This window comes from Eptesicus fuscus, chromosome 7 (assembly GCF_027574615.1).
Source record: "Eptesicus fuscus isolate TK198812 chromosome 7, DD_ASM_mEF_20220401, whole genome shotgun sequence".
Lineage (NCBI taxonomy): Eukaryota > Metazoa > Chordata > Mammalia > Chiroptera > Vespertilionidae > Eptesicus > Eptesicus fuscus.
This window is the reverse complement of record NC_072479.1, coordinates 102588129-102600133: the sequence shown is the minus strand read 5'-3', so window position 1 is coordinate 102600133 and position 12005 is coordinate 102588129. Positions and strand designations below refer to the sequence as shown.

The 12005-nt window shown below is 48.3% G+C and overlaps 1 protein-coding gene across 3 annotated transcripts in view; it reads right to left on the bottom strand.

The window, feature by feature from the left end:
- GRAP2 (GRB2 related adaptor protein 2) overlaps positions 1-12005 on the bottom strand; it is a 69043-nt gene that overhangs the window by 10062 nt on the left and 46976 nt on the right. For all 3 annotated transcript variants that reach the window (XM_028149961.2, XM_054719550.1, XM_054719549.1), the window contains exons 3-4: positions 10089-10180; positions 1985-2076 (exon numbers count right to left, since the gene is read on the bottom strand). In XM_028149961.2, the coding sequence (XP_028005762.1) occupies positions 1985-2076; positions 10089-10166 (170 nt within the window). In that variant the 5' untranslated portion in view covers positions 10167-10180. The remainder of the gene's footprint in view (positions 1-1984; positions 2077-10088; positions 10181-12005) is intronic.

Genomic DNA, 12005 nt, shown 5'->3' with positions numbered 1-12005 from the left:
TTTGGGTAGGAAACCTAATGGGGATGGGAACAAGAACGGGACACGCTCCACAGCAGCCACACCTCAAAGGAAATGTATCAGACGATGCAGCAGGCAATGAGGGGATTGTTTAGAAAATACACATTTGTCCTCCGACTGGAATTTGATAAGTGACACTTTTCAAGACTTGCAAAGCTGTCCACATACTACTTATTAAATGAGTGGCCAGGGTTTCAATGTTACATATCATTCCAAAGCTATTCATTCATTCAATAGCTTTTATTAACAAGTGCTGGGCCAGCCCTGGTTGGGTAGCTCAGTTGGTTAGAACGTCGTGCTGATATGCCAAGGTAGCGGGTTGGATTCCCAGTCAGGGCACATACAAAAATCAACCAATGAATGCATAAATACGTGGAACAACAAATCAATGTTTCTCTCTCTCTCTCTCTCTCTCTCTCTCAAATCAATAATTTAGAAAAGTGCTGGGCCCTCTTCTGGGCACTGCGGATAAATGGTGAGCAGAAGAGACAAAATCCCCGCCTTCAGGGACTTTCTATTCTAGGGGCGGGGCGCACAGTGCACAGTAAACAACAGAGTAGTTCCAATAGGTAGTGTGTCAGAGGAGGGTAAGAGCGAGGAGAATGAACACAAAGAGGAGGGGTGGGGAGGAGGGTGTTAACAACACCGCCAGGAGGGCCTCACTGGGAGGGCGTATTCTAAACTAAAGGAGCTTGGGAAGATGAGGAGAAGCAGCAAAGGGGACAGAGGAGGAGCAGTCAGGAGGAAGGGTGTCCCAGAGCCAAACGAAGAGGAAGGAAAAAATCAAATTGTGCTGAGATAACGGCCAAGAATTGACCACCGGGACTGTATGCAGTTCACTGTGACCTTGATAAAAAGGGTTCACAGGGGTGGAAGGATTCTAGAGAGAGTGGGAGCGGAGGAGTTAGAGATGATTAATATAAACAATTCCTTTGAAGAAGTGGAGTGGTAGCTGGAAGGGGATCTGGGATCCAGAGTTTTTTGTTTTGCTTTGGTTTTGGTTTTTGGCTGGGGGTGGGAGAAATTGCAGTGCCATTGGCTGATGGGATGACTGAGCAGAGAGGGAAAGATAGTTGATATGGGAGAGAGAGGGGAGAATTTTCGCTGGAAGCCCAGAAGGTTCTTTCCAAGCAGTGTCAGGGCTCAGTGGGTGGATGCAGTGAGTCAGGAGCGGGTGGAGTGGAGGGGCTTTTCTGGTGGCTTTCACTGACCCAGGGACCCTGGAAGCAAGGCCCTGGGCTGAGAGGGCGGTGGCAGAGGCGCTGGAGGTTGAGGAGCCGGGAAGGCATGTTGTCATCCAGAAGATTAGGGGCGGGGGAGGGCGTGGCGGACAGTGGTCAGCACTGGTTCACAGGAGCGCTACTGCACCTCCCCACTTTGGTTTTCTAGCAAACCTTTGCTCGTTGGCTAGTCCCTGCCGCTCAGACAAGATTAGCTTTCTATCTAACCCTTGTGGTCAGTTCTTGAGACAAATGAGATTCAATCTCAAATTTTCATTTCCTCTTTATGAAGGGAACTTCCCCTTCTCTCTCACCGACTTCTCTTTTTGGTGTGAGTGTGGTTTAAGGAAGGCAGGGGGTGTCCACACGCCTGACAAGGGCCAGAGCTGTTTGGGATCCCTGGTTAGGAGGGAGGGCTGGTTGGCTGGGAGGTAATGGAGTGCTTTGTAGTAGCTGCTGTTGAAGTTCAATGGCCAACAGTGCCCCCAGTGGAATTCTTGGAAACCCTGTGATTACAATTATAGATGATTTTAGTTTATGAACTTTAAACAGGTGGTATAAAATTCAAAAGAGAATGCAGCGAAATGCAAATCTCCCTCCCACCCCTGGCCTTCAGCTGCGTGGTTCCCTCTCAAGGCAACCATTTTTGACAGTCTCCTGGGTGTGCATGGATAATTTTAGTGACTACTGAGCAGTAAGGGGAGTGCGTGTGGGTAGGCCCGTCTCAGCAGGCTGGAAATACTTACTCAGGAAACTGGATGTCTATAAAATTCTTGGGCACGTATCCTTCTTGGCTCCCAAGCTCTGCCTTGAACCACTCCTCTTGGTTACTTAAGATCTACATGGAGGAGAATGAAGGACAAAGACACTGTAGGGAGGACACCAAGAAGCAAAAGAAAGGGGCTGCGGGGTGAAGAATGCTCTTTTATTTTAGGTTTAGAGAAAATAAACCAAAGAAACCACACAGCTGCCCTAGTGGGGGAGCAGCAGAGCTATCTTTGGGGTTTAGCTTTTCTTTACCCCAAGCTATTTCTGTCCGTGAGTGCCACCTACACAGGTGACCCCGCCATGGCGTGGCCTCCCAGGCTCAGCACTCAGGGGCTTCCCAGAACCCCTTTCTCTTTCTAGTTTGGAAATTCATGTGCCCCAGACCTTAGCACCTAAGCTCATTGTCTGGGCTGACGGTAAGAAGGCAAGAGTGACTGCTCCATAATTTTTCTTCTCTGTCAGGTAACCAGGATCCTTTTAAAAATTTAATTTGTTCTATTTTTTTTTTTTTTTTGGAAACAAGCAGATTAAAACATAAATATCCAAGTGGGGCCAGCTTTGAAAACAGTAACTCTTTGTGTTCACACTCCATGTGGCTCACAAACAATTTGGGCATAACTCAAGAGATCTAGAATGCCTTTTTAAAACTTGCTTTTATTTTATTTATTTTATTTGCAAACCACATGTACTCTTGATACATATCTTAGCATCAAGACTATATAAAGAATTCTCAAAATGCAACAGTAAAAAAGCCCAAACAACCCAAATAAAAAAGAACAAAAGACATAGACAGCCATTTCATTAAAGAGCATATACAGATGGCAAGGAAGCACATGAAAAGGTGTTCACCATTATTAGCCAATGGAGAAACACAAATTAAGATGACAATGAGCTACCACCACACACCTATCAGAATGGCTAAAATAAAAAGCGAAGGTAGCACCAAACACTGCCACGGATGCAGAGAACGGGACCACTCCCACACTGCTGGTGGGAATTGAACTCGCTGTTAGAGCCAGGTCACAGGCCAAACCAGAAGTCCCGCCTCGCTATGGCATGGTCCTCCCGTGACTGTGATCCCAAAGGTCATCACCTACTGTGATTACACATGCCTGGCCTGCCTTGGCTCTATGTGACTTTTGGTTATTTTCGGAAACGTTTCACCATTAAAAGACGAGTATTTGCCCACAGCTCCCCTCTGAGAACGTTTCTATAGTATGTGGCATAGACTCGAACAGTAATTCCAAACGAAGATGGCAGAGAAAGAAGGTGGGAAGAACCTGATGATGCCATTGAGCCATGGGATCAGCCACCCAGGAGCCCGCCTACTTCTGGACTTTGGATGGAAATTAATAAATCTTTGTTTAACAATGTTTAGTTTCTGTTTCTTGTAGCTGAGAGTGTGTTAACTGATAGGAGTGCTATGATGGAGGAGAAAGCAGAGGACGGATCGGAAAGACTACCTGGAGGAGGGGACATCTGGGCTGTTCAGGCAATGACAGGAGTTACCCAGGAGAAGTCTGATGTCCAAAGAACCACTCCTGGGATATGAGAAAGTACAGAGCATTCTGGGAGCAAAATGCCTTACTCTGGTGGGAGTTTAGATCGTTGTCCAGAGATAGAGAGAGGGGAAACCAGACACCTGGCCTCAGGGCCCATGTTGACAATTTGAATTTTTATCTTGATATTTATGGGAACCATTGAAGGATGAGCCATTAAAGCAGGGACATAACACAGTGAGAATTAGAGTGAAGAAAGAGCTCGGAGACGCAGGTAAAGTCGGGGAAGGAACTGCAGGAAGACTACTGCAGACATCCAGGCGAGAGACGGAGGGGATCTGGCCTAAGAAGAGGTGAGGACACATTTTAGAGGAATCAGGAAGCAAAATGGGCAGGATTTCATGCCTGTTTGTGGAGCGAAGGGAGAATGGGGATTCTGGGAAGGCTCCGGGTTTCTGGCTGGGGAGACTGAGTGGGTGGTGATGCCTTTACTAAAATAGAAAATACAGGAGGAGGAGCAGGTCTGAGGGGAACTCATGGGCCTCAGCTGGCGTGTGGGTGAGGCCAGGTTGCCTCCGGGACCATCTGAGGAGAAAAGCTCAGTGAGCAGTGGGAGACATGTGTCTGGACTCAGCAGCGGGGTTGGGATGTTAGAGTCGCAGGAAAGTGGGTGGAGTTGCAGCCACAGGTCCCCTGCATTTCTCTGTCCCAGAGATGAAAAGAGAATGAAAGGGAGCTAAGTGATTGAGAAGCAACGATGGCCTCTTTCTACTATCCCTCCTAACGTGGAGGGAAGGGGACAGCACTTCGAGTTTGGAATGAGAAGAGCTGGTTTCTAGCTTGGCCCTGTCACTTGCTGTGTGACCTTTGGCAAGTCAACTGACCATCCGAAATATGGGGACAGAAACCCGGGCTCATGCCTTGATGTGAAGATCAGATGAGCCCTGTACCTGGACTGCCTTCAGAAGGAGTGTGCTGTTTTTCAAAAATATCATTCTGTAAAATGTGATATTCTTATGAGGGAGGACTCCAGCACTGAAGGACACAGAAGGGTTTTGTAAGTTCTTTAAAGCGTTCAGTATGTATGTCTTGAGTTTAATCATTTGTTCTGAAGAAATAAAAGTGTGTCCTCTAACTAAGTTCTAGAATTGCTGAGTAAAGAAAACTTGACAGTTTCTTACATTAAATGTGGCTATGGTGTCACTAGAGACGTGTGGTATGTGTATGCGGCGGGGTGTGGGGAGCAGAAAATCTAGGTCAGAAGAAGAAGTAGGATCCACATAAAGGCACGAGGACTGTTTGAGGACAGTTCACGCGGGCCATGTCCCCGGGTCTATGGTTTCGGAATTCCTTTCTCCCATCTCATGGGAACTTGGAGTTTGGCCTGCGTGGCCAACGTCAAACAGGAGAGTGGGCAGGGATGAGGTGAAAGAGGCCATTTGGAAACTGGCTCTTCATGGGAAGAACCACATTCTGTGCTCAGTTCTCTGACCTGAAACTAGCTGTCATTTTAGTAATCGTGGCTCACACCCATCCACCTCCTCCCGAGACTGAAAGATTATCGCACGATGCCGGCCCCTTCTCCCCACCACCTGGTGTTCGGTCTGCCTGAGACTGTGTTCCCGGGGAGGTGAATTTACAGCCTATTTTTGGTGTCTAGAAGACAAGGTCTTAAAAAATCCATTTTCTGCAAAGAAGAGTATTTGGGGGGAGGTGGTTTCCTCCTGCCGTTGCGGGGCCCCAGATTTCCTGTGCTCATCTCTCCATCTACTCGGTCCCCCCTATCTCTTGTCGCCATCACGGAAGCCTGAGCAAGGAGTTGGGCCTGAACATGGGAGGTCTCACACTCCACTTTACCGTGTCTTCATTCTCATAACACTGCCTACAGGACACACTGCTGGCTCCATGGCCTGACACTAAGCTAGATGTGGGAAGAGGATGAAATGTACGGTTGGGAGAATTTTAAAATTGGATGGAATTACTGCTCTTAGAGGCATAGCAGAAATATGAAATATTGAAGTAAATGACACAGGATTAAATTAGTGCTTTTAGGCCGATGTTTTAGTAGGAAGAATTGGGGTCGGATTAGATGTACTACAGAAGCAGACAGACAGACTGGCAAATTCAACTGATGCTGTGTAGCTGCAGGTCCGAGGTTTGACACAAACACAAAACACCTGGCGCCCAGCTTTTCAAATGCTTCTCTCACAGGAGAAGTGGGCTCAAGTCACTTGGCAGGAGTTCTCTGTTCACCATTCTGCGACCAGCATCTAGTGAGCACCTGCTGTTTGCACGTAGGTGCTGGGAATGCAGAGGTGAATAAGCTGCGGCCTTCGCCCTGCCTGGGGACTCACAGGCTGGAGGGGGTGGCTTGGTGGCGAGCAGGGCAGGCATTTTTTGTACCTTCTAATGAAAACGTCTGTTTAGCCTTTTATTTAGCTCTAAAGGCCAAACACAAAAGAGCATCCCGGGAGGGAGTTGCAGAGTCTGTCAAGAAATGGCTTTGAAAACAATGGTGAGGCTCCCAGGGCGTTGCTCAGCTCTGGGGGGAAGGGACAGGTTTTGCGGCCATATGCAGAGGGTCCCACAGGCAGGGCCACTAACCCCCATGTGGCAGACATTCTGTGAAGCTCGGCCAGAAAGCCCCTCTGCTTTTCTCTTTACTGCACAGCTGCAATGGACAGAGTTTAAAAAGAAAGAGGAGTTTGGCCTTCTCATGGAGTTCCACACGAGCCTGCAGAAATGCAATCTAGCGATTCAAGAAATGTGTACAGAGCACCTGTTCGGGGCCGTGATTTGTACTAGATGCTGGGAAGATGCAAAGACGGCATGGCTCTGCTCAGTGAGCTCACAGACCCGTGGAGGGGTTAACCATTCATTCACTTACCATCTATTAGGGAGGGTCACCTTTCTGCTGTTCTAAACGCTGAGGCAGACCCAGCCCCCGCCCTCACAGAGCTTTGTCCTGTGGCCAACACACAAATGGCAATCAGGATCCCACGGGGCAAGGACAGCAACCCGAGGTGGATGTACAGGCACATCAGAGCACGGCCGCTCGGCCTGCCCATAAATAACTGTCATGTGAGGCAGGATCATAAATGCCTTGAATAAAGTGCCTGTGAAATGCTGTGGAATCACTGAAGAGGGAGTACTTACCATTGGTAATTTTCCCAGGGCAGTAGGAAAAGAGCGGGAGGATTGGTGAGGGTTCTGGGGCAGAGGTGGTCAAATGTGTGTGTGTGGGAGAAGGGCATTTGGAGGATGGGGAGAGCATGAGAAAGGGTGGTGTGTATACTGTAGTGTGTCCTGGGGGCATTGGTACACAGAGATGTGAGTGTGTGTGTGTGTGTTGTGTGTGTGTGTGTCTGTGTGTGTTCATGCATGTGAGCACGATGAAGCTGGGGCCAGATGGCTTAGATTTCAACCAATTGGTAATGGGGGACCACTGAATGCTTCTTAATAAGGAAGTGACATGATCTGATCTGTCTTCCAGAAAGATCCCTCCGGGGCTAGTATAGAGAATGATTGAAGGAGTAAGATACAGGAGGTGATGAGGTCAGTCAGGGGGCTATGGCCATAGTCTGAACAGGCAGAGGCAGCAGGAATGAGTAATACGAATAATATGGTGGCCACTTACTAAGCATCCACTTTGGGATGGGACCATTACCTCTAACCCGTCACACAACCCTGCAAAACAGATACGGCTTCCACTTATAGAAGACACTGAGGCTCAGGGGGGCAAGTGACTGGCCCAGACCTCATAGCTAGTAAGCTGGGATTCAAACTCAGATTTATCTGGGTCCAAAGTCCATGCTCCTTTTGACTGCATCAGCTCCTCTCTAGCAAACAAGGGGATTGCTTGAGAGATATCATCGAAGAAAAGTATTCAGAGCAGAGGACAGTGCTTGCAAGTCAGACAGAATTCCATTCAGATCCGGGAGAGTGAGTTAGCAGTGTCACACTCTACAGGCATTGTAGTAGGATCATTATATTCTATACTAGAGGCCCAGTGCACAAAATTCGTGCATGGAGGGGTGTGTCCCTCAGCCCAGCCTGCACCCTCTCCAATCTGGGACCCCTCGAGGGATGTCTGACTGCCCGTTTAGGCCCGATCCTACTGGATTTCTTGAATCACTAGATTGCATTTCTGCAGGCTCGTGTGGAACTCCATGAGAAGGCCAAACTCCTCTTTCTTTTTAAACTCTGTCCATTGCAGCTGTGCAGTAAAGAGAAAAGCAGAGGGGCTTTCTGGCCAAGCTTCACAGAATGGTCTGCGCATGGGGGTTAGAGGCCCTGCCTGTGGAACCAGTAGGATTAGGCCTAAACGGGCAGTTGGACATCCCTCTCACAATCCAGGACTGTTGGCTTCCAACTGCTTGCCTGCCTGCCTTCCTGATTGCCCCTAACCGCTTCTGCCTGCCAGCCTGATCACCCCCTAACCACTCCCCTGCCAGCCCGATTGCCCCTAACTGCCCTCCCCTGCAGTCCTGGTCCCTCCCAACTGCTCTCCCAAGAAGGCCTGGGTCCCCCCCAACTGCCCTTCCCTGCGGGCCCGGTTGCCCCCAACTTCCCTCCTCTGCCAGCCTGGTCACCCCTAACTGCCCTCCCTTGCAGGTTTGATTGCCCCCAACTGCCCTCCCTTGCAGGCCTGGTCCATCCCAACTGCCCTCCCCTGCTGGCCATCTTGTGGCAGCCATCTTGTGTCCACATGGGGGCAGCCATCTTTGACCACATGAGGGCAGCCATCTTGTGTGTTGGAGTGACAATCAATTTGCATATTACTCTTTTATTAGATAGGATAGAGGCCTGGTGCACGGGTGGGGGCCGGCTGGTTTGCCCTGAAGTGTGTCCCAGATCAGTGTGGGGGTTCCCTTGGGGCATGGGGCGGCCTGGGCGAGGGGCCTGTGGTGGTTTGCAGGCCGGCCATGTCCCCCGGTGACCCAAGCATAGGCCAGGGCCTGCTGGAAGCAGATATCTGGGATTTATTATCTTCTATAATTGAAACTTTATAGCCTTGAGCAGAGGCCAGGGCCAGCCAGGGTGGGTGGGAAGCTTGGCTTCCTCCATCGCCGGGGCAACCCAAGCCTCCTGCTTGCTCCAGCTCCATGGTGGCTGCCATCTTAGTTGGGTTAATTTGCATACTTGCTCTGATTGGCTGGTGGGTGTAGCAGAGTGATGGTCAATTTGCATGTTTCTCTTTTATTAGTGTTGATGAGGACATCGCTGGTGGATTTTAAGGGAGTGTTGGGGGTGAAAGTCAGATTCCAGGGTTCCCATGGAATGAATGGGAAGGGAGGGAGTAGAAGCACCAGCATAGAGAATCCATCCCAGTATTAGCAGCAAAAGAGAGGCAGGAAATTGGAAGCTGGATTGAGAAATGGAGTTGAGGGAAGTGTGTGTTTTTTTCCTTTTAACTTTTCTGGAGAATAGGGAAAATTTAAACAAGATATTAGGTTCTATTTGAAATGAGAGATGAGTCATATGTTCACAATGCCCATAGGTAAGGGAGAGATTGCTCACCAGGTGGCAGACCCTTCTGTGACCTTGATAAGATCCCAAAGAATTGAAGGTCACCTTTTCCTGAGTCAGCAGCCAAAGGACATTTTGACCTTGAAAAGCTCTAACATCGAAGGCACATTTTTTTGCAACCACCTTACTAGATCTTGCAAGGTGAGAGCAGCTAGAAGGACAAATGTTGGGGGTGTTCAAGTTCCGAACCAAGTCATCCTATCTGGTTTGTGCTCCACAGACACTTTCTGAGTCACCTCTCACGTACCGACACGTTTCTTTCTATAACAAGCATAATTCTTAGTGGTGAGACAATGGTGGCCTCAGTGCTGCTGGGAGCCAGGGATCAGAATAGCCGAGGTGCTCTGAGGCCAGGCAGGGGGATATTGGCATCTCAGACTCCCCAGTGGCCTCTTGAAGGCCACTTTTACTCTTTTACATAAAACAGGGGCTAAGATGCACAGTCTGCCAGTGTGAGGCATGAAATTTGGAAGAGGTCCAAGGCCTCTTCAGCTTAGCAAGTGGCCACTACAACTCCAGTGCAGGCTGGGTGTGCATGGCCTTGGTTGAGTCCTGTTTCCACCCACACCCTCATCTTGTAGCCCCAGCCCTGCTGAATCTCACCATGTGCACAGAATTCCACAGGGGCTTGCTCCTCTCCGAGCTTCAGTGAAAAGCCCAACTCACCTTCATTACATCCTAACAACTGATGTTGCCACACTGCCTACAAACCCACCTTTCACGGTGGGACCACTTCCTCCCTCATGTGTGCTCCCCGAGCTCTTGGATAAGAGCATCTACAACAGCCCTTTGGATGGATTGGTTTCCCCTCCAGAGACAACGGGCATCTCAGGACAAGGATGACGTCTTATGCCAACCGCACTTCCATCCCCTGGGCTGGTAGCTGGCATATAGGTGCTCAGAAGGAACCCTTTTGATTGAGGTGAACTTCTGTTTTGGAAAGGAACTGTGTGTAATTCTTTAGAAACAAAGGCATGTATTGTTATTTTAAGTCAGTGGCCAGACAAGAGTAACCTGAACTCCCCAGGGCACCCCTGGGCCTCACATCACCTACCTTAAGAGTATCTCCAGCGTGAAAGCTCAGCTCATCCTCGCCCGAGGCGGTGAAATCAAACTTGGCGATGGCTTCCATGTTGTGAGGAGGAGCTGGAAGAAAAAGAACGTGGTCATTGTGCCGTTCTGCCGGGAGAAGGGCAGCAGCGCAGATGGTGCTGGGTAGCAGTCTGAACAGTTGGTAGGCGAGTGGTCCACTGTCTCAGGCTGGAGAGCGAGGCGCAGGCGTACTGTGAAGACTCTTGTTTTTGAGAAGAGTCTTGCTGGAGCCTTTGGGGCCTGATTCCTGGCATCACTCTCTGAATCCCCAGATGCCAGGAGCAGGAAATGAAAGCCAGAGACTGACTCTCTCTTCACCTCCCTTTGCCTGGCCCGGCCTGTCACCATTTCTGGGGCATCTCCATTTCCGGTTGATAAGGAAGGAGACTTGCGATCATCTCTAACTTGAGGCCTGAGGGGCTGGAAAGACTGTTCTCTAAACACAGTCTGGTCCGAGGCGGCCCCTTGGCAGCTATATTTAACCAGGTGGTGTGAATTAGACAGATGCCATGGCATCTTTTACATCTGAATCATTTAAGAGAATTAGACAGTGCTGGCCAGAGGGGACCTTCAGGTCCTTCTGCATGTTTGAGAGTAGAAAGCTTCCTGGTTTTAGAGTTGGGAGACTCGATTAGTCAGCTTCCTAATTTATGTTATTAATATTGTGTAAGCCAAGTACATTTGGAAAATTTTCATTTTAGTACTTCTGAATTGAGTTAAAATATTGACCCCTCCTAGTAACAGATGAAACCTGTGTAGAGAGAAATAGGTCAGCCTACAAATGAAATGGAGGTTTTTGTTTTTGTTTTTTTGTTCTAGGAGACAGTGGGATGTAATAGGGAGCTGACACCTGATTTTGTTGGTGAATGGCTGCAAGTAACTAGCCTCTTGGAGTCTCCGTTTCCTCTTCTGTAAAATGGGGTTCATAATATTCAACTAATAAGAGGGTGCAATTAAATTAAATAGATTGAAAACATTATAGAAGGTAAAGCTAAGAAGCATTTTTGTTTTAAAATAATCTGATGGAATGAATTTATCCTCAGCAAAAGTAGGCTGGCTAACAGCAGCACAAGTTTTCTTCTCATCTCTCCCATCTCCTAGAACTTTTCTCATTGAAATTTGATATTTATTCTCCGTGACCCTCAAATCCTTTGGTTCTCTGCTAAGATGGCTTACTGTCAGGACACAGTCTTGAAAGCTGTTGTTTGGCTTTTATGTTTTGCAAAATTTGCCCAAGTCCGAAACCCTTTAGGTTAGTAATACTCAAACTTAATTGACTTTCAGTGACCAGTAAACTGGGACCAGTGAATTGTCCCCTCAGTGGTGATTTCTGCCTAAGTGACAAGATTTGGGTAAATAAGGAAGAAAGGCCGCCACGGGTGGGAGGGTGCAGCAGCCGAGATCAGGGGATTGGAGCCGCTACTTCTGAATTTAGTTAAAATATTGACCCCTCCTGGTAACAGAGGAGACCTGTGTAGTGGTGATAGCAAGGGGCTCATCTCTTTGATTTTCCACATTTGCTTGGTCGTCCAAAGGTAATTTGTAGAGATGAATATTACCAATCCCAAAGAAAGATATTAAGCAAAAAATATTTCAGGAGCCAAAGTAAAATGTCACTGCTGTCTGAGCTCTATCACACATCAAAATGATTTCGAAAGCACAAGAAAAAAGTATACTTTTTGTACACTTTCTTCAAGATCTGTCCATCTAAGGCGAATTAAAATTTTTGTGACCTAGGATGACCCACTCAACGGGAAGGCCTATTCTGCCCTCCACAGTGAGTGCTAAATGCCTTTGATGATTTGATTCACTCCATTACTTTAACATCCAGAGCTTCCCCTAATTAAGGCCTTGCCTCTAGTTGGCACCACATTAAGAT